This window comes from Onychomys torridus, chromosome 15 (assembly GCF_903995425.1).
Source record: "Onychomys torridus chromosome 15, mOncTor1.1, whole genome shotgun sequence".
NCBI classification, from domain to species: Eukaryota; Metazoa; Chordata; class Mammalia; order Rodentia; family Cricetidae; genus Onychomys; species Onychomys torridus.
The window spans coordinates 17,345,108-17,368,388 of NC_050457.1; the positions used below are offsets into that span (position 1 = coordinate 17,345,108).

At 43.9% G+C, this 23,281-nt stretch overlaps 1 protein-coding gene and 1 pseudogene across 1 annotated transcript in view; one reads left to right on the top strand and one right to left on the bottom strand.

Annotated features, from left to right (window-relative positions):
- Arsb (arylsulfatase B) overlaps positions 1–23,281 on the top strand; it is a 166,460-nt gene that overhangs the window by 15,299 nt on the left and 127,880 nt on the right. The window contains exons 2-4 of the mRNA XM_036207196.1: positions 2,151–2,337; positions 7,096–7,286; positions 16,973–17,180. Coding sequence (XP_036063089.1) covers positions 2,151–2,337; positions 7,096–7,286; positions 16,973–17,180 — 586 coding nt within the window. The remainder of the gene's footprint in view (positions 1–2,150; positions 2,338–7,095; positions 7,287–16,972; positions 17,181–23,281) is intronic.
- Positions 9,214–10,705, bottom strand: LOC118596532 (annotated as a pseudogene).

Genomic DNA, 23,281 nt, shown 5'->3' on the forward strand with positions numbered 1-23,281 from the left:
GGTTGCAGCATTGGGAAGGCTGAGAACTGCTGCTCTAAGGAAATACAGGATCTCCTAATGCCTGGGAAGGAAGGCCAGGGCCGTTCTTCGTCATTCCTCAGGGACATGGTAGCATCTGTCAGCACAAGAGCTTGGCCCAGCCCCCTAGCTTTCTGTTGGCTGGCTTTGATATGCAACAGGCAAATCCAGAATGCTCTCGAAGTCCAGAATAAGGGGTGGTATTACTTCCATCTATACGCAGCTGACTTCTCACACACGTCTCCAGAGAAGTGTCCTTTGGCCACCTATACACGGTGGTCCTTATCAGACAGCAGAGCGTCGTTTTCAAACTTGTTGGTCTTTAGGCTATCTGGTCTTGTTTAAAAAAAAAAAATTGACTCAAAGAGTAAACACAAATTATACCATTTGCAATTTAAATGACAACCGGCCAATTATCTGTTACCAAAAATCAAGTATGAGCAAATGAGTGTATGTTCTACAACAACCATGAACTTAGCATTATTTGGTGTGTGTGTGTGTGTGTGTGTGTGTGTGTGTGTGTGTGTGTGTGTCTCCTCTGTTCATAAAAGATAGCTAGGTTGTTGAACAGTTTCTGCTGCCCAGCCTGTCTGACTTACATATGTTATTTAGGTCAAAGCTGAAGAAGAAAGTCTGACCTCATAAAGGCTTGTAGTTCCCCATCGTATGAAAAAGGGAGAGAGATTTTAATAGTCTTTTCACTTACAGACAGTATCTAATTGATCACGGTTCAGGTGAATCCTTTTGAACTTTATAACAGTTCAGAAATCAAGCTCACATAGTCATTCTGTTCACTTCCAGTATGGTGGTCTTTAAAATCACAGGGAGCATCAGCACTGTACTGTAACGAGCATCGTGTGTAAGTGTGAGGCTATAAGGTGAGCTAGTCTAAGGTACACTCTCCTCTAGGCTAGCTTTATCAAATAGATTTTACAATTTATGATAATTTCAAGTTGTGAAGGATTTATTAGGAGTATATTCCCATTAAAATTCAAGGAACTTCTGAAATTATAGAAATTACATTTTTATGATTCTAAAATTCAGCAAGTCTTTGTCTCTTAATGCTGGATGCTGTGTAGAACCTGTGCCCTGCAAATGCTTTTGTGAGCCATTCCCAAACAGCAGTCAGTAGAATGCTTTCCCGAAAGGATCAGTGTCTTTCCAGATTATGGTTTACGTAAAGTTGAGTAAGAATCATGAACCATCAGTTTCATCATCTGTTAAATAAGTCTTTAAAAAAATCATCAAGTCCTCAAAGAATAGAAATGCCCTTCTAGTCTATGGCCATACCACTCTGAACACACCTGATCTCGTCTGATCTTGGAAGCTAAGCAGGGTCAGGCCTGGTTAGTACTTGGATGGGAGAAATGCCCCTTTCTAACCAGATTTCAATTTCTCATATGCAGTGGGATCGGAATCCTTTTCCTTGATTGTGGTTGATATATTGTGCACCCCAATAAACTGATCTGGGGGTCAGAGAACAGAACAGCCACTATATTAAACATAGGTTTAGGCAGTGGTAGCACACACCTTTAATCCTAGCGTTCAGGAAGCAGAGATCCATCTGGATCTCTGTGAGTTCAAAGCCATATGGAAACAGCCAGGCATGGTGACACACACCTTTAATCTCAGGAAGTGATAGCAGGAAGCAGAAAGGTATATAAGGCATGAGGACAAGGAACTAGAGTCTTGTTAAGGTTTTAGGCTTTTAGCAGCAGTTTAGCTGAGATCCATTTGGATGAGGACTCAGAGGCTTGCAGTCTGAGGAAACAAGATCATCGGAGAAATTGGCTCTGACTTGTTCTGTTTCTCTGATCTTTCAGTGTTCACCCCAATATTTGGCTCCCATGATTTTTAATTAATTAGACCCTTTAAAATTTGTGCTACACTTGATAGACTAAATTACCAGTTCCTGACATAGTGCTTTGGTAAATATTTGTTGAAAATATTGGTTTATTGAAATGTTTTAATTCCTACATCCAATTCCTATTTGTGTCCATTACCTTACCGTGTCACTGGGGAAACTACCTTTCAGAACACACCTGGACATCCAGACTTAGGTGGCTGCTGTATCCACTCCTTCACAACGTTTCCAGGGTATTAATCCATAGTTCTGTGTTTGCCTCTTTAAGATCCATACAGGCTTACAGCATTACCTCATCAAGATCTGTCAGCCCAGCTGTGTGCCCCTGGATGAGAAACTCCTGCCCCAGCTCTTAAAGGAAGCAGGCTATGCTACGCATATGGTCGGGAAATGGCACCTGGGAATGTGCCAGAAGGAATGTCTGCCAACACGCCGAGGATTCGATACCTACTTTGGTAATAGAAATGTATATGTTTCTTGAACAACACAGGCCTGCTGCAGCCAGCTCCTAAAACACACCCAAGGGTCATCAAACAAAATGACTGGGAACTTGAGCACAGAGTCAGTCAGCCAGCACCACAGTGGGGGCAACTTTCTGATGCTCCCTCCATAAGCCAGCTCCCTGCTGAGCTCTGGGTGGGTATGTGCCAGAGCACTAAGGGTAGTGTTAGGGGAGTTAATATCAGACCGCTGTGCACTCTAGAATCTTCTTACCTAAAGATGATAGAGACGGAGTTTTATGGAATTAGAGGCAGACTTGGTGTTTCCTTCACTGAAGTTTACATACTTTTTCACTATGGCCTGTGTTCAAAGCCCCCTCTCCAGGGAGAAAAGGACTCACTTTCCCTGAGCATATTTTCCTACCTGTGAGATCTGTTCCTGGGATTACTAGATTGGAGAAAGCCCATTTACTTGGTTTTTATTTGTTTGTTTGTTTGGTTGGTTGGTTGGTTGCTTTTGGTTTTTCGAGGACAGGGTTTCATTGTGTATCTCTGGCTGTCCTGGAACTCACTCTGTAGACCAGGCTGGCCTCGAACTCACAGAGATCCGCCTGCCTCTGCCTTCCAGGTGCTGGGATTAAAGGTGTGTGCCCCCACCGCCCAGCTGAAAAAAATCAATTTAAGAAATTAATAACAACTAAGGAGAGATAATAAAAAAAATGGTAGTGGGAGATAATAAAACAATAATGAGAAACTGGAGAGCCCTCGGAAGTAAATGTGTGATCTAACATTAGTTTTCAAGTGTGACACTGTAAACCTGTTATAAACTGCCATCATTACTAACCTGCTTGCCACCGTGTGTCTCTCTGTCAAGTTTTTTCATGTTGAGCTGACTGTCTGTCTGTCTGTCTAGTTCCTCCTCTCTCTCCCTCCCATCTGCTTCTTCCAAACTGGATGCATATTAGTAAACATTTAAGTAGAATAACAAATTTGGAGTGACTAGTAAGACATGGAATAATGTAAATGTACCAAATTTTACTATATATACGTGTGTGTGTGTGTGTGTGTGTGTGTGTGTGTGTGTGTGACACACACACACACACACACACACACACACACACACACACACACAAGCTGCCTGGCTCCAGGAGCACTCTGCATTCAAGTCTAAGATAGGAGGCTTCTTATGTCAGATGGGAGATGGGAGCAGCGGCGGCGGGGGTGAGGTGGGGGTAGGGGGTAGAGGGAGAGGCTGCAAGAGTACATTATTACAAGCTGAGGTCAGGATGCAGGCATGTCAGACAGGAGAGCCGGTGTGTCCCTCTCCTACCCAGGGTGCTGCAGCACAGCTAGCCAGCCATGACATCCTTTCTGGCTGCATCTGAACAAGTCTTCAGTGCTCTTGAATGTCTGTTAAAAATCAACCTTCGTAGATTTCACATCCTGGAAATTCAAGAGGAAGGCCTTGTGCACCTTGGGGATTTTTTTCGTGCAGGCCTTTGTTAGAAGATGTGTTACTGTCTGTCCTTTGACAGACGGTGGATATTAAAAATCCTTATTAAAATCCAGGTTGTGCCCTTACCATTTGAGTAGGACAGCTGGGGAGATAGTTCAGTCGGTAAAGTGTTGGCACCGATGAACCTGAGTTCGATCCCTAGACCTAAGTAAAAATGCTGGTGTCACATAGGTTCTAATCCTGGCATACAGGCTGTGGAGATGGGTGGCCAGGTGACCTAGCCTAATTGTCAAGTCAGTAAAAGCACCTGTCTGAAAACGCAAGGGGGAGATAGCTCCTGGCAGTGACATCAGAGTCGTCCCTTGGCCTAAGCCTACGCTTACACACAGACACAAACTAAACACTTCACGTAAAAGGCAGAAGTCATACACCTTTGTGAGAGTTAAGGTCTACCCTGGACCTAGATAGAGCAGTTCCCACATTCATATGAAGAGAGACTTACAGTCAAGAAGAATGTTTGGAGCACACTGCCACCCAGTGTTGTAGTTTAGCTGTCCCGCTGAAAGCAGTCAGGTAGTCATCAGTGCCTTCAAAGCCAAGAAAATCACCCTTGATGGGTGACTGTGTTGATGTGGACTAATAAAACTATTGAAGGACACAGATTTGTTGTTTGTTTTTTAGTCTTTTGGGGGGCCTGCCACCCAGCTCCCAGATAAATCACACATGGAAGCTTATTATTACTTATAAATGCCTAGCCTTAGCTTGGCTTGTTTCTTGCCAGCTTTCTGTATCTTAAATTATCTCCATCTACCTTTTGCCTCTGGGCTTTTCTCATTCTGTTACTTTTGTAAATCTTACTCTTACTCTGTGGCTTGCTGGTTGTGTAGCTGGGTGGTAGGCCCCTTATGTCCTCTCCTTCTCTGGTTTCTCTTCCTCTTTTCCTCTTCTCCCAGATTTATCCTTCTGTTTATTCTCTCTGCTTGCCAGCCCCACCTATCCTTTCTCCTACCTCACTATTGGCCGTTCAGCTTTTTATTAGACCATCAGGTGTTTTAGACAGGCACAGTAACACAGCTTCACAGAGTTAAACAAATGCAACATAAACAAAAGTAGCACACCTTGAAATAATATTCTACTACACAGATTTAGTTGTTCAAAAGTATTTCCTAAAGTTTTTCATAGAAACACGGGCTGCTGTGTCAGTCATCCTTAGGTTCAGTCTTCAAGTTCAAGTTTGTGATGCGATGGTGAAGGCACTGTGTGACTGTCACTGGTTCTGTGGTCAGTTTGGCCAAGTTTTTGAGGAACTAGTTCTGTTCCTACAGTTCTCCTGTTGGTAATGTCATTTAGTATTTATGATTCTTATAACCGAATATACCCTGTGCCTATGGCCTCCACAGTGATGGTTTATATTAATGAATAGGGGACCTGCAGTTTTCTCTCCAAACTCTAATACTTCATCCATGTTAAAAACACAAACTAGGGGCTGGAGAGATGGCTCAGAGGTGAAGAGCACTGACTGCTCTTCCAGAGGTCCTGAGTTCAATTCCCAGCAACCACATGTTGGCTCACAACCATCTATAATGATATCTGGTGCCCTCTTCTGGCCCACAGTCATACATGCTGTATACATAATAATAAATAAATAAATAAATCTTAAAAAACAAACAAACAAACAAATACAAACTAGGTCCTCATCACTTTAATTGCCAAGGGTTTAAATTCTTCTTCTTCATTTTATTTATTTATTTCTGTGTGTGTGCATGTGCAGGCGCATGTGTACATGTGCACATGCCAGCATGCGTGTGGAAGTCTGAGGGCAGGAGTCAGTTTTCTCCTTCCACCATGTGGGACTCAGGGATTGAACTCAGGCTGTCAGGTTTGGTGGCAGACGCCTTTCCCCACAGAGCCATCTCACCAGCCCTGAAATTAGTTTTCATGAATACATATTTTCTATTTCACATTAAGTAATAAACATGTTGGATTTCTTTGCTATAACTATAGATGAAAAATCACATAAGTTATCTTAAGGCCAATATACTAACTATATTTAGGACCTTGACCTTGGATCATGGAAAATAGTTAATCTACAATGAATTGAATCAGTATATAAGTTGAATAAGGCTCTTAATTATCATTGTAGAGAAAACTCATGGGCAGGGAAAGAACTGGGCCCATTTTTCATCATTTTGAGAATAAAAAGGAATATATTTAAGAATATAGCTAAGATCCCAGGAAAGTTTATTTCTTTTTAATAGCTGGATTGGGATGTAATTCACACACCACACAGTTCACCCAATTAAGATATTTAATTTAGTGATTTTTAAACAAGTTGAGAGATTGTGTCATTATCATCACAATCCAGTTGTAGGACTTTGTTTTTATCCCTCACAAGAGAAACCAAATTCCACGAGCAGTCACCCCAGCTTCCCCCCAGCCCCCAGCCCTATCCGTCACTAACTACCTTCTCCTTTGCATTGACTGACTTATTCCGAGCAAGTCTTCGCATTTAATCATGATGTGCAGCACAGCTTGCTTTCATACTTCAGCAAAGCATGGCACGTTTGCAGAACACCTATTGCAGACTGTCTTTTCTCCTGTGCCCCAGCTCCTGTTGAGGGAGAAGAAAATCTGCTAGAGAAACAGCAAGGTCGGCAGGCCCTTCAGCTCAGTGAGCAGCGTGTCTCTAAATAGTCGGTGAAGTGCTGTATGTGGAACAGTCTAGATAGAATGCTCTACTTTGACCTGAAGCTGGGAAGCGATCAGAGAGAGCTTGTACTTGGAAAGGTTTGTGTCTTCCCACCAGTGGGTGTCAGCATTTGACTAAATATAACTCCTGCTGAGGCCTCGTCCATAAATAACTTCAGGCATCAGTCTCCCAACTGCAGTACCACCAAATGACATGATCTTAATCCTGTTTTTATTATCTTACAAGTAAAACCTCGTAACAAATCGCATTACCGGTGTATTGTCTTTTCTCTTAGCTTTAAAGGATTAACATCTTACTGCCTACTGAACTTGAACTCTGATTTCTCAAAACCTACTTCCACGAAATCATCCCCTCAGAAAGAGTTGACAGGGTCACACTGAGCTCTGAAAGACTCGAGTGAGAAAGGGCTTGGATTTCTATGCAGCACATTTTAATGGTGTCGGCGAACAAATATAGAGATGTTAAGAAATGTAACTCTGATTAGCCTTGTCATTTGATTAGCCTCGTCACGGGCAATCAATTGCCTCAGGCAATTAAATGCTGGAACATTCGCTCGCTTTACAAGCTCTCTGCCATACCCACGTTTGGTCTCCCATTCTTCTTGTAGGATACCTCCTAGGCAGTGAAGACTACTACACCCACGAGGTCTGCGCGCTGATTGAGCCTTTGAACGTTACCCGGTGTGCTCTCGATTTCCGAGACGGCGAAGAACCCGCGACAGAGTATAAAAATATTTATTCAACAAACATATTTAGCAAAAGGGCTACAACCCTCATAGCTAACCACCCACCAGAAAAGGTAAGGCTTCCTTCTTCAATATTATCGAAATTCTGTTACTTTTAGAAGGTAGGATTAGTAGGATAAGGGAAGGTTGTTGAAAGTGAAGAATCTGGATCTTCTCTCTTAAAGGTTTGATGGATCAGGTTTGGGAGAAATCCATACAGCATACAGGAACCCCTAAGAGACGATTCTCACAAGAGGGGATCCTGGGCTGCAGGTGGGGGAACGCTGTCCTTCAGGATTTTAATGCAAACCCTGCTTACTCTTTTTCCAAGTCAGGGTTTCTCTGTGTAGCCCTGGCTATCCTAGAACTCACTCTGTAGTCCAGGCTGGCCTTGAACTCACAGAGATCCGCCTGCCTCTGCCTCCGAGTGCTGGCATTAAACCACCGTCCGGCTTTGCTTACTCTTAGGATGCTCTGTGTGCATGCACTATAAGGTTGGTAACAAAGCCAGGCTTCTGGTTCCAAGTGTCTGTGTGCAAGGCAAGGCTCTGTTCTAGAGAACTTTTAGGAATTTAAGGGTCAGAGAAAGCCCTCTCATCTTACCCTTTTCTCTTCAGGATTATTTTGGTTACTCGTGTAACAATTTGTATTCCCATGTTAATTTTAGAATCGGTTGGCCGATTTTTACCAAGAAACAAAAGGTGGCTGCTTTATTTGGTGTTCATTGATCTTAAAGGAAATGGCCATCTTAAATATGAGTTTTTAAAATTCATATGCCTGGTATATTGGTTTTCACAGGAAGGAACCATAAGGAAGCTGTTGGGTATGTCACATGCAAACTTAGCTGCAGGTAAAAACAGCTGTGAATAGCCTTAAACCCGGCTTGTCCGGATTTAACATCTAAGTGCTTTTGAAGTGGAGCCGATATCTATGTTGTCAGATATGAGGCTCAAAGAGTGTCCTTGTGAATTGTATTAGTACAATCATAAAAAATGTCCTTCGGTGGGAGCCCACCCAACATGGAGGATTCCAGAATGTGCAGGTCCGCCCTACCACACTTTGTCTCTTTAACATTGCCTGGAGGTACTTAGCCTAGGTCTTGATGAGCGCTCTGGCTTGCATACCTGTTCAGACTTGGTGACCCACAAATGACTCCCTGTCTGTGTGAAATCTTCCAGCTTCTGTCTTAGTCAGCATGAGGAATCTTCCCAGGTGACTGGTCTCAGCTTTGCTTCACTTTAGATTTTTTTTTAAAAAGAGTGGAACCTAATCTTTATTTACAGGACACTGCAGGATATGAAATCCCACACAGAAGTAAGAAACTCAGAGGACAGTTTCATATAGTATGTACAGTTCACAACCGTTCAAGTATAATTGTGGTGGTATTGTGTTCCCCAAAATATTGTGCACCCTAATAAACTTATCTGGGGTCAGGGCTCAGAACAGCCACTAGATACAGAGGCTAAAAAATGGTGGCACTCACGCCTTTAATCCTAGCCTTCCAGAGGCAGAAATCCCTCTGGATCTCTGTGAGTTCAAGACCACATTGGAAACAGCCAGGCATGGTGACACACACCTTTAATCCCAGGAAGTGTTGGCAGAAAGCAGAAAGGTATATAAGGCATGAGGACCAAGAACTAGAAGCATTTGGCTGGTTAAGCTTTTAGGCTTTGAGCAACACAGTTCAGCTGAGATCCATTTGGATACGAGGACACAGAGGCTTCCAGTCTGAGGAAACAGGATCAGCTGAGGAATTGACAAGGTGAGGTGGCTGTGGCTTGTTCTTCTCCAATCTTCCAGCATTCACCTTAACTGGCCTTAGGTTTGATTTTATTAATAAAACCTTTAAGATTTCTGCAACATATAATTTCTTTGTGAAAGTGCTATAATTAACAAACCACATGTAAAAAGAGTCCTTAGTAGAGAAACAGTAAGTAAGACAAACTTATGAGGAACACAGCATGTAGCTAACAACTTCGTGCCTCAGCTGGACTTTAGAAGTTAAGGGTCCCAGGAGCCCCATCCTGAGCTTGGAAGGCAAAGCCTCAGAGGTCGTTTCTCCACTGAGAAGTGCTTCTCAGTCAAGCTTAACAAGGCCTCGTCAACAGACTCATTTTCATGGCTACATAGTGCTTCAATCTCATCCCAGGCTCCACACTCTTCAGTCATTATACTGAGTCTCCGTCTCACCCCGTTTCTTGGCAACCTGAAAGATGCTAGAAATGGCATCAAGGACAACCAGAATGATTTTGGTATCCTTTGCACTCATGAGGTTCATCAAAAATTCTATTACACCACAGTGAACAAGATACACAACATCCTACCACGGGTGTGGTTGGCTGCAGCCCACATAGCTCCCTTCTGTGTGTCTTCTGCCTTAGAGGGGATACCAACAAGAAACACCAACAAGAAACACCAACAAGAAACAGGAGGAAGCCATGACTCACAACCTACTGTATCTGGTCCCGGTGTCCAGCTGTGACATTTGACGTCGTCCACGTGGCCTCCTTCTGAAGATTAGTTTTGGGGTTGTGAGCAGCCTGGGAAGGACTGCACATGTCCTGAGTCTGTCACAGTCTGAGTCTGCTCATCTGTTCTAGTGACAGTGTTCCCCACGGCTCTTAGTGCAGGAGTCACAGTTGGCAATTCAACAGCTCCTAGAAGCTTCACAAGTTGAGCACAACTCCTGTCTTTACCACCATTTCAATGCGCTTGTGTGGACCATAGGTCAGGTAGGAAATAGCCCAGCAGGGACCTGCTGATACTTCTGGATCATTGTGATGCAGGTCACAACTCAAATAGGAAGAATCTGCTCAACAGCATCTAAGGGGGGTGCAGAGGTTTGGAAGTGTCCAGGTAAGATTACGCAAGTAACCACATGCCAAGGAAGATGGGTCAGGAGTTGTAAGAATTGCCAACAGTGGATCAAACACACCATATTAGATAACTAAGTCTCGGAAAACCATCACCTGCAATGTTTCCAAGAGCCCATACAGCTTGCTTGTTGATGTGAGCATGGGGAGATGCCAAGAGAGAAAGGAATTGCTGGGGTAGCCCCTCCATCCACCGCAGCCTTGGTCTGTTCAGATGTTCCAGAAGCAATGTTAGTAAGTGCCCAAGCAGATTCAAACTGAATAGGACTACGATCAAGAAGGACATAGGATGATGTCGTCTATAGGAGGCCGTTTCTCCCTTAGAAAGCAGTTTCCAAGTAACTTGAGCTTGGAGGTGGCTTTCCAAATTGTTGCTTGTTTGTGCCTTCAACAGTGTCCTCCACAGACCAGTGTACAGTGCCCTGATTGTTGCGGGTTTCCTGCATGGAGAAGCAGCATCATCGGGAAATGACATGTCTCTTCTTCAGCATCTCCTCATCTTTCATCCGTTCCACATGAACTTCTATTCAGCGGCGCCACATTTCAATACTGTCTTTTCCCGTGTTCTTGAATCTGTTGAGCCGGGCAGCAGGTGCATTAGCGGTCTCCTTGGTGGACATGGTTGCAGGAATAACAGCGGGCTCAGAGTTCCATGAAAGGCAGTGTGGGGCTCTCAGGCTGCGGGTCGGCGGCCCTGGACACTGTGCCTCAGCCCTCAGACTTTGTCTCACTTTGGATTTTTAAGAGCTCCATGCTGACATCTTGAGACAACCATGTCTGCCGTGAAACACAAAGAAGGGAAATGTTCTCTCACATGTTTAGAGACATGTACAAAACAGCATTGTCTCTCAGTGCCCTGGTAACATCAGGTGGCTAAGAGGAAGCAGCTGAGGAGAGGCAGTTCTCTGTGGGTGGGCGGCTGAATTGGGCATTACAAAGTCAGCAGATGGGAGATGGATGTTTCCTGCCCGTGTCTTAGATGCTCTGAAGAAGTCGAGTCGTGCCCAGTGTCCCCAGGCACAGGCATAAGTGAGGAGATAACGGCAGCAACCCGACCATGTTCACAAGGCAGCTCACACACATCTTCCAGTTTCACTTCTCAAGGCAGGGATGCATCTCACTGGCTTCAGGAGCTGATCTTTATAACATCTTTCCCCCAGGGTTGAGCCTGATTCCGTGCTCGGCTGTCAGGCGCCGTGTATGGATCGTAACATGGCACTTGTCGTAAGATGGAAGTCACTGAAGGAATTCGCATGAAGTATCCACAAGTCAACTAAAAATGTACCTGCTTTTAAGGGGCAGCTGAGGGAGAAAATCGGCAGAGCTGTTGTGTAACAGCTGAGTTGCTGATGCTGGGCGTGAGGACATTTCTTAATGGCTTTACATGGGTCAGGAAGGTACGTCCTTTCTCCTTGATGGCAGGGTGACTCTCAGAGTGTAGTAACATTCATAAAAAAGTAATATATTCATAACAGTAGCGCTTTGAAGAACTAAAAAAAAGAAGAAAGAAAAAGATCTAAAAGACCTCAAAGATCTCTACATCTAATCTACTAGAAGCTTCCAAAGGAAACATAACAAGAACTCCTATGGAGACTCTCTCTTTGCCCTGGCACAGGTTGGGAAGAAATATCTTAATTTGGATGTCAGAGACAGAATAGTTGTTTCAAAATTTATTCATGTTTTTCCATTTATACTTTGAATTAGGAAAAACTATAAAGAAATGAAAATAAGACTTTACTCCTTAATGGCATGTGATTTCTCTCCATAGTGTGGCTGTTCAGAGTGTACATCTTAGGAGCCATGGAGCAGAATAGGAAAGAGTCATTAGCATCTAAATATGAATATGAGATAGCTCCATTGGTTATGTCTGGGTTTTATGTGATACCCAAGTGTCTAGTCATGACTTCCCAGCCAGGATCCCATTTTATAGTCTTAGGACACTTAGAAGGGTTGCAGTTAGGGCTGGGGTAAAGTTGGCAGTTCTGGCTGGGCTGATCAGAAGCAGAGTTTGGAATCCAGAGAATGCCAAGGACATACCAGGCCCCAACATAAACAGAGATTGGTGGAGGTTAACGAGGGGCAGGGCTTTAGCGTAAATCTAGTCAGTGTGGTGACAGAGGACCACTCTCCTAAGCCAAGGCCTGAGAGGGCTACACCCCAGGTCCTTAGATACATAAGGAAGCCATCCTCAGATATTGGCTGCTTGCTCCGGGCAGTGAGCTGCGGTTCCCACTGGCAGGTGTGGAGAAACTGGTTACAGCTTTTCAGTCGGAAGACTCCAGAACTAGTGGCCGCAGGCAGGGTCCTGATGGTGGCCAGAGAACTGTGGAGCCTTAGATAATGTTCTCTCCATTAGGCTACCATGTAGTTCAAAATGGCAAATACCCATATACTTGAATTTTTAATACTTGTGTTTAGTAATGTTGGAGAATGGGTTGTTCATAAATAAAGTACTCCTGAGTGCCGAAAGCTTGCTTTATAGTGTCATACAAATATATAAAATGGCTAGGTGTGGTAGCATATACCCTCAATCCAAGCACTAGGGAGGCAGAGACAGATAAATTTTGGTGAGTTTGAATCTAGCCTGGTCTATACAGCAAGTTCCAGGTCAAGCTGGGCTACATAGAGGGACTCTGTCTCAAACAAAACAAAATAAAATGGGTGTGTGTGTGCAGGAGGACTGACAGACATGGGCTGGGGGTCGGAAGTAGGGAAGCATATAAAATGTGTTTCATTGGTCCTAACCTCATGAAATGGACTGTGCTACACATCACCTTGTCCTGGTGACACAGAGCTGGGCAAGGGTATGGGGCTATTTATCCCCACAGCAAATTTTCCTGAACTGATCATGATGAGATGGAAAAAGTGAAATTTTTGTTGTTCAAAAAAAAAATGCACACCAAGTGGCAGTGGCGCACGCCTTTAATCCCAGCACTGGGAGGCAGAGCCAGGCGGATCTCTGTGAGTTCAAGGCCAGCCTGGTCTACAGAACAAGTTCTAGGACAGGCTCCAAAACTACACAGAGAAACTCTGTCTTGAAAAACCAAAATAAATGAAAAATAAATAAATAAATAAATAAATAAATGAATGAATGAATGAATGAATGAATGAATGAATCAAGCACGTATTGATCTGGTCAGCAAACAGTGTGAGGCATTTGCATGTGTTAGTCACCTGGTAGGCTAGCTTCAGCTCCATCCCTTAGGTTTAAGTCAGTGTAAATCAGACTGCTACACAATGAGGACTTTGTGGTTTTCTATTTGTATCCCTTTAAGAGTGATGGTCAATGGGCTTTGGTGGCGTATGCCTTTAATCTCAGCACTCGGGAGGCAGAAGCAGGAGGATTTCTGTAAGTTCGAGATCAGCCTGGTCTACAGAGTGAGTTCCAGGACAGCCATGGCTACACAGAGAAACCCTGTCTTGAAATCCCTCTACCCCCCCCCCAAAAAAAAAGGAGTGTTAATCATATCATTAGCCACTAAGGAATAATGATATAAAAGATGGTCAAATTATTCTTTTTCAATATTTAACAAAAAGAAGTAGAATTGGTTCCACACCGAGAATTGGCAAATCCCTGAAGTGTAAGGCAAGGAAATCCTTTCCTCCCCAACCTGCTTTGTGGTCACGGTGTTTTCTTGCAGCAATAGACACCTTAAGTAAGACACCAGGTCTATATGGAATTCTCCTCATCTAGACTTCCTGTCCTTAGAGATTACGATGAGGCCTTTCTGTAGTACAGGGAAAATGACATCCACACTGGGATTTCCTCTCCCACTGTGAAGAAATAGCATGAAGATAAAGTGGCCTTGTCCCTACTGTTTTCCAGGTGCCTTTAACTTGAGCAGTCAGTGTTCCAGAGAGCCTGTTTTTACCATTTCACCTGGGCTGTGTTCTCCACTCTCCATTTCCCATTCTTCCCATTTTCCTTACATCCCACCTTCTGTTGAGAACCCCGACCAGGACTACAGGCTCTTATGTTCACAAGTGTGTTCTCAGATTATGGTACAAAGTACAGTACTGTGGTGTGCTGAGTACTTCCAATGAGAGGCAAGTGGACGGCTCTCAGGAGGGAGGTGTTTCCAATGTCTTCTGCTTTCTCCCCACCCAGAGACAGGCCAGTGGGACGAACTCCTTCCCTAGGGCAGGTCCTAGAATTCAGAGCTCCCTCCTCAAAGCCAGCCAGAAAACTTAAGAATACTGCTCTAATACCCCTGCCTTTCCACGTAACAGCTGGCTATAAGGAAAGGATGTGGCCTGCTTGACAGTAAGTTGGCACACATGCTCATTCTAGGCAGGGCCAATCAGACCCACAGAAGAGATGCTCAGTCAGAGGTGCCAAGAAGAAGGGAGCAGACAGGCTTCTCTGCCCTGCCATCCAGTCTGTTCCCAGCAGGCCACACTCTTTTCGGATTTTTTTCAAGAATTAATTAATTTAGAGATTGGAGGGGGGTGTCTCACACTGTAGCCTAGGCTAGCCTGGAACTCACTCGATAGCCCAGGATGGCCTCAAACTCATGGCAATCCTCCTGCCTTAAGCTCCCGAGTGCTGCAATTACAATCATATGACACCATGCCCAGCGTAAGAAAAGTTTCAGATGATTTTTACGTGACCCCCTTTTTTAAGTTTCTAGCATGTTGTATTGGCTGCAAATTATAGTTGCCTTATGAATTTTCCTCCTGTCCTTCGCTACACCTTGGCTGGTGGCTGGAGTTGGCTCAGTCTAGTGCTGAAGAATGAGTCAGGAAGCCTCCCCCAGCAGAGCCGAGTGTACTGTCAGAGCTTAGAATGAAGCCCCTGCCCCAACATCCTTCAGTGGTCCAGAGGGGCCCAAGTGCCAGTATGATCTGGATGGATGGATGGGAAAGTGTGTGTGGAGGAGCAGAGGCGGAGCAAAATGATGTTAGAAGTGTTGGTATAGCATTTAGGAGTAGGGCTTTGAAATATTTTTCATGGATATATGTATAACATTTCATTTGGTTGGGGATTTAGCTCAGTGGTAGAGCGCTTGCCTAACAAGCACAAGGTCCTGGGTTTGATTCCCAGCTCAAAAAACAAAAACAAAAACAAAAAAAAAAAACCCCAACATTTCATTTGGAATATCTGGACTCCAAATAAACTTTTGGGTGTCTATTTGAGCTCCCTGTATGGACGGTCCTTCCTCTTATGCGTCTGCATCCTTCTAACTGATTGGCACACACTCTATCAAAGGGATGTATATATCATTTAAAACAATTTTACAACAATAAACAAATGAAGTGAGCCCCTCCCATCTGCCTTTTTGCCTCCTTAATTTCTGATTTAAATGCCTCAAATACTCTAACAGAATAATGTGCTTATTCTTGGATTGAAGTCAGTGACTATCTCTCTGAGGGTTTTCAGCTCACTGGAGAATTCTGTAAGGTGCAGTGCAGGGGATAGCTGCAGAGTGGCCCCCTAAGGAGAAAAGGTTGACTAGGAATACCACAGATGCTGAATGCTATGAATTGACATAAGAACAAAACAAACAAACAAAAAAGCACACAGGACTTGTGGACCATATTTCTTACTTCCAGGAATTAAATTGGTCTTACATTTATTTGGCTCAACATCAAAGACTAACAAAATACTGTGTTTCCTCAAAAATGTGTTAAAAAAAAAAACAACAACCCTGTAAACGTCTCTTTATTTTTACCTAACATATCAGTGCATGTCAACATCATAATAATGAGGTTGCCAGTAGGAAACACCTCATCAATTAATGGTACGTGCGCATATCATCTAACCTTTTGAAGCCTTGGTTAATTCATCCATAAAATGGATATAAAGGATGGTTTGGGGTTTTAAATGACGTAGCCAGATAGATAGTCATCAGACTGTTGATATTATTGTTTATCTGGGTCAGAGTCTTCCGTCCTGTCCCATTCTCAAACTTTGACCTTTATGTTGGCTTTGGGTCTTTTGTCCTCTTTTGAACATGTCTACTGGGGCATAATTTGCATAGCATAAAATTCACCCACTTAAAGTAGTATACAATTAACTAGGAAACTTCAGAGGTGTTTAATTATCATCACAGTCTGCTTTCAAAATATTTCATCACTCAAGAGAAATTTCTACCTGCTGGTAGTGCCACATAATTCCTGTCCCAGAATTCCACACAGCCACAGACAGCCACTCACCTACTTGTCTCCATAGACTTACCTCTTCAGAATATTCAAATCAATGCAGTGATGCGAGGTACGGCCTCTGATTGGCTTTTTTCATGATTTCAAAGCCCAGCTGTGTTGTCCCGGATTGTTTCGTTGGTATATACCATAACTAGAACTATTCTGACTTTTATTAATCCATTCATCAATTTGTAGACATTTGAGTTTTCCTACTTCTTGACCACTATGAATAATGTTGCAGTGAGCATCCATGTACATTTTACATGGACATGCGTTTTCATGGAATAGGAAGGCCAGGGTGTAAAGTAGCTGTAGGTAAACACTAAAATATTCACACTGCTCTTTCAATGTCTACACAGTCTACATTCCTACTAAGAGCAGTTGAGGATTCCAGTTTCTCCATAGCCTCACCAACATTATCATTTCCTATTTTAAACACTCTAAGCATCCTAATGGGTATGAAATAGTGCAATTTTTGTTTAGCAGTCCTCTGGTTATGAAAATTTGTTACATCTTTGGAGAAAAACCTATTTAAATTCTCTATGCTTAACTAACTTGCCTTTAAATTGTCAAATTATTTATGTATTCTGGATGTAATCACATATATGATTCAAAGATACTTTTGGTGCCCTCTGTAGGTTGTCTTGAAGTTATTGATATGAACTGATAAATCTTAACTGTCTCATATTTTGCAGTTAAAGCCTCCTTCCCTTTGAACTGATGCCTCCAAACTCTCTTTCCAGCCTCTGTTCCTCTACCTGGCTCTCCAGTCTGTCCACGACCCCCTTCAGGTCCCCGAGGAATACATGAAGCCATATGACTTCATCCAAGATAAGCACAGACGCATTTATGCAGGGATGGTGTCCCTCATGGATGAAGCAGTGGGAAACGTCACTGCAGCCTTGAAAAGCCATGGGCTCTGGAACAACACGGTGTTCATCTTCTCCACAGGTCAGTCACCCGTAGGCCGTCCATCTCTAGGATGTGGCATTCAGTAGGTGGAATAAAGACAGATTGGAGCAGTCGGCATTTCCTTATGAAAACTAATACTATCTGCAATAGTGGAACCACAGTCGCAATTCGAATAAGGAAACCGAATTACACATCTTTCCTCCTTTTGTTTGTATTTCAAAATACACTGGGTGTGAACTTGAAGACCAGCACTCACTCACTGACTGAGTTAGCAGGTTCCACAGGGCATCAGGATGGCAGGTCCCCAGAGTGCCTTGCCAGTCCAACCGTCTTCTCTGACTACCACTGTTGCTACCAGAAGGTCCCTGTGTCTGGGCAGATATGGGCTGTAACACTGTAAGATAGATAGTACCAGCTAGGGTTTCCAAGTATAAGATATTTTTGTATTAAAATCGTTTTCGGACAATAAAAGTCACGCATTCATTGTAGAGAAAGTAAGCAGAGAAAAGGGAGAAAGAGAAATAGAATCTCAGCCCCCAAGATGCCTGAGACGGTTTTCATGGGGTCAGGGGCTTTCTGAGTAGAAATTTTCTATAACCATAATTCCTTTCCTCCACCAGAAACGGTTTTCTTGAATTTCACTCCAGTGGGACTTGGCAGAGATCTTTGCTTGTTCTTTGTCCTGAACACCCAGGCAGCGTGTTCTTTTCTCATATTGCTGATTTTGGAATTGTTAGACATCCACCTGCCCTTCCTCCCCACTTTGCAGAACGTCCGATATTTGCTTACTTGATCAGTCTTCTGACGGTCTTAGTTTCTTGTTCTGTTTTCTTTATATTTCTTTTACCATTTGGGAAATCGCTTATCAGTCTTTCCTAAACTTGGCATTGAATTTATCTCAATCACTGCTATATAGGACAATTTTAAGAGCCTCATGTGTTTAGTTTAACCCCCATAGTAATTCACTCCCTGAGGACCGTGTCGTGTCTCCCCCACCCCTCAACCCCCGGGGCTTGCAGCTGTGAGAACTAGACCCAGAGAAGTTAATACTTAGCCTACGGTTACACAGCCACATCTGGGCATGTCTGGCTTTCTGCTTCAGGTTCTGTGGCGTTTTCCGGCCTCACAGATGGCAATCTTTGTTTATCTAAGACAAAATCTGGTTACCATATAGCCATGCTGGCCTGAATTCTCAGTCCTCCTGCCACAGCCTCTTTGGTGCTGGGATTGTATGTGCTCATCACGTCCCTGGTGAGTTGATGGTGCTTGTGTTCTCTTTCAACTCCTGACACAGCAGTGATGCAGTGATCCTCAGCTGCAGTGATGAGCAGCTGAGGATCCAGGCAGGGCACGTTAGGTCGGCAGTGTCTGCGTGAGCAGCTGGTGTCTTAAAGCAGCCATGGCATTGGTGCTATCTAAATACTATAATTTTCTAAGTGTTCCCTGTACTGATGAGGGTTGAATGTGAGATAATGTTTTTTTCATTAAAAAAAAAAAAAAAAAGGAAGAAAGGAAGGAAGACATGCTCCTTTATAGGGTCTCTTATAATCTGGGAGTCAACCTCAGTTTACCTCATTAAAAAAACCCTTGTATAGCATTTTTGATCAGTCTGGTGTTGAAGGCCTATGGAGTCTCTAGAAACACTTTGAAAGGGAGACCAGGGTGCTTAACACCGATTTAGCAATTATTCCTTGGAAATCACCTCATAACTGCAAAAATTAGAGCCTGTAAGTTAAAAAAAAAAAAACTCAAGCCTTTGTTGTAGAGATCATGATTACAGTTTCTGGATGGTGATTTCCTGAATATGGATTAATATGTTACTCATGAGCTAAAGAGGGCTCAGCAGTGAAGATGTTCACTCTGGAAACTGTTAAAATCTCAAAGTGATGCTCAGGAATAGAGAGATTGGCGTCAACAATGTCTGGGAAGGGATGGGATAAATTTTTTTTTCGTGATATATGAGAATGAAAAAATATTTGAAAATCAATGTTTTGTGTCATGATTTCAGATATGTGTGTATATTTTAAAATAGAGTTCATTTTATAAACATCTGAACATTTTATTCAATTTAGCAAAAATAATATTTGAAGCTTTACTTGGAAAAACTGTACCTTATAATAGGGCTGCCATATCCCAATACGATGGTGTCTTAACAGATGTATTAATCCTAGGTCATCTTTGCTTTGTTTGGGGGCCCAGTGCAGCTTGCTTATGCCTATGCATTTTAATAATGCTCCTAAATTTGGTTCAGTGGAGTTTTAGTTAGGATTTTCATGTCAATTCACAAGCAAGAGTGGGTTTGGTTTCCTTCTTCCCTGGCAGGCTTTGCTGTCTTGGTTGAATTCATGTGATACAGTGATTAGAATGTTTTCTTCAACTCTTTCTATGATCTGGAGTGATAGGTGGTCCCTGGAGCCTTCTTTGTAGGCATTTTAAAAGTCATCTCCATAGTTAAAATCTTTTCCTTCCTTATGTCTAGATGTGAGTCTTCAAATGTTTTCAAGTTAGTTTTGCCCGAGATAACAGTGACTGCCTTGACTGCTCCTCCAGATGATTCTCCATCCCAGGAAGTTTTCTCGGCCCGTGTCTTAGCTTGCTGACTTTGGTCTGCTTGATTTGGTGGTTGGGGGTTGGGATGGGACGGGTCCCAAACTTTACTAGGTTGAATTGCTGGCCAGCTTCTTTTCTTATCCCGGCTGTCCATCTGTGTCATCGTGTCCTCGTCCCGTGTCATGTCCCCTGTCTCCAGTGTTTCTGTGTCCCGCCCCACCCCCTCAGTCTCCCTTACTCCCCTGTCACCGGCTGGAGAGTTCTGCCCTCCACGTCCGCGGTGCACATTATTGTGATTGTGTTTTTAATATCTTTGCAGTCCTTCCTTTCTTTGCCCTGTCATTGCCCTTCTCCACAGAGTTTCACGGTAAGAGTGACCACAGCGTCAAGTCCTGACTGCGCATGCGCTCAGCGCCCCTTGCACTTGCTCATGGTGTAAGCAGGACAGCTCAAGGTTCCTTTGTGAGCTAGTTCCTATTCCATTCTATCAAAGAAGGAACCCCAGCTTCAGGAAGCCGAGAGAAGAGCCACATGTCAAACACAAGAGAGAGGCAGAATTCAAATTCAGATCTAGTGGAGTCAACATCTCCTTGTCTTTGACCTCCCTCTTGGCTTTCTGAGCGGCTGTTCCCAAAAGCCAAACTCTCCCCCCAAATCTTCCTGAGGAGAACTTTAAAATCTTCATTTTATGCCGAATCACTGCCGCTTTCTCTGAATGTAAATGATGTAGAGTCCACGTGCACAGCACACGTGGCCATCTCTCTGTCCCCTGGCTAATTCTGTCCCACGTCTGTGGTTGGGGTCAGGTTGATAGACACAGCTCACTGAGTTCCCAGGCCTTCAGGAGCGAAGTGTATTCCACCCTGCAGAAATCATTTGAGTTATGTTTCCTTCCCTTCTGGCCATCGGTTCTTTGACCAGCCCAGGTCACCTCGACCTGACTCCCTCAACTCCATCCTGTTAATGTTTTGCTTTTGGAAATTGCCAAGAGACCCTTCCTTCCTCCCGTTCCATCTTCTAGCAGTGATGAGACCTCTTAACTATATATAGAAGGGGAAAGAGCTAATCATTCTTTGGTTGTGTACAAAATTAGCACTCCTAGGCTTTCTCCTGCCTCCGTTCAGGTAGGTGGCATGGCTCATGTCCAGAGACCAAGTAGCACAGGTTAGCCCTGTTTCCTCAGCCCAGCATCTCTGGCCTTAAACTTTGTGAAACTGTTTCAAGATTCTAGCATTAGAAACTGTTTCCCATTGTCAGGTCCTGAGTTATGATTAGTTCCCATCTTCCTCTGTTTGTTTTTGGCTAGATATTGGCTAAAAGATGCGGTGCTAGCCACAGTTAAAAGGACAAGATTTTAGCCTGGACTCCCATCACCACGGCTCATCTTTCTAGTTGCTAAACTTGGGGAATGAGAGTCAGTCCTTGATCAGCTAGAGCAGCGGTTCTCAACCTCCCTAACGCTGCGACCCTTTAATACAGTTCACGTTGTGGTGACACCCCCCCCCCCAGCATACAATTATTTTCTTGCTGCTTCATAGCTGTAATGTTGCTACTGTTATGAATCATAATGTAAGTATCCGTATTCTCCGATGGTCATTGGGGGAGGGGAGTTGCAGCCCACAGGTTGGGAACCACTGAGCTAGACCCGGAGTCCCTGCAGAAGAAAGAGTGGTATCTTGTACATGTCTGTACCAGCTCTTACCAGCATAGCTTACGTAGTGCTCACGTAGTTCCACCGAGGCTCTGACTCTAAGGAGAAATAATTGGCATTTCTTTCTCTAGAGGGTTTTCCGTGACTCTGGACAGTTTATTTCCTGAAGCCGAATTTAATAATGAGCATGACAGTGTGGTTACGCCCCAGAAGAGAGGGCCTGCACCAAAAGCATGTGGTTCACCTTTCCCGATTCTCTCGCTCCTTAGCGCGCCTCTTCCTTGTAAGTGCTTGTGTTTGTGCAACCAGGCTGGGGAGCCTTGAATGTCTTAGTAGAGAGAGCACGGAATGCACCAGCTTCCTGGTATCCAGCCTGTGCGCCATGACAGAGAGAGAGGCAGGCTCTGGGTTATGCTGCCTCCAGGCTGCTAGCTTTCTTTTTAAGGTTCCTTTATAATCTGAGAGCTCCTCAGGGTGTCTCCTCCTCTGTCACACTCATCTGAGTGTCTACGGTGACCTTCCTTGGGGCATGGTCTTGAGACCTTCACAGCACTGTTGTTATCCCCGAGTTCCTGAGGTGTTAGCTGTGCGTGTACTAAATGCCACTGAGTACAGCACTTTAAAGTAGCTAATTTTATGTCGTGTGAATTTCATTTCAGTTTAAAATATGTTACTACTTTTTTATTTATTTGTGTGTGTGTGTGCGTGTGTGTGTGTGTGTGTGTGTGTGTGTGTGTGTATGTGTGTGTGTGTGCACACGCACGCATTAGGGATCAAATCACAGAGTGTCACACTGAGGCAGGCATTTTTACCACTGGCATCAGCTCCATCCCGTGCTCTTCTTTTTGTGTTTGGAATTAATTTTACCATAAGTAAATACTGCCTGTCTCGTTGCTCATGTACTATTGTGTTTTTACATAACAGCGACCCTTTTATCTTTCTCTGATAGCACGTCATCAGAGTTCGAGTCCAGCTTTCCTGCTAATGAGTTTTGTTGATTCTGGCTCAGTTTCCCCGTCTGTTCAATGACCATTTGTTCATTTACCCAGCCTCTGCTAGCGCTGGGGAGATAATGGCGCATGGTTAGCAGGATCAAAATCTCCCTGTCATCTCTCTGTGTGTGGAGGCACACTAAAAGCAGGCAGGGTTTTTAGGAGGCTCTGACAAGAAAGGAGAATGAAAGGACAGAAATGGGGGAGGGTAGATGGAGCTGCAAGAGGAGATTTAAGAAATAGGAGAATTTGGGCCAAGAACTGCTCTGAGCATTTTTTTCCTAGCTATTTTGATAGCTTGCTAGCCTGTGGTCTCCAGTGCAGGGGCAGTCTTGACAGAGATTGGGGTGCATTTGCAGAGAGCTGCAAAGGGTGCAGACTCTGGCCAGAGTGCATGTATAATCTACGTGGAAGGAGGGTCTCAGACCATGGATTCGTCATGCAGTTGGGCTGTAGACAGGGGGAATTGGGAATGTGTGAAGCGTGCTTGGCTGCTGCTCTGATTACAGTGAAGGTGCCGTTCAGTGAGCCGGCTCCGCAGTGCCCAGGCCAGCCCTGCACAGTGCAGAGGGGTCTTGTCCATGATGTCAGTGTCACCCTAAGACCACCAGAACCTGTTCAGAGTTAGTTATTGTAGAATATAAAGTTTTAGCACTTATCATTAACAGTCACAAAATTACGTGTAATTGATTATTTCCAACAGAGAGCGAAAAGAATCATAACGAATTCCTCTACCTCCAAAGTCCCCTTTGCATTTTATGAGAATTCTCTTCAAAGTAGGTAGCTGGCAAAAGAGAGCTGTGCATTGCTTCAAGGATGCTTGTGCAGTTGGCAGACCTGTAAAATATGGTAGAAACCTGTGCTGGGAGCAAGCCACCTGACTGCCAGCTGAGAAGCCTGGCTGGGCGCTCCAGACCTTTGAGAGCATGTCTGACAGAACTGAGACC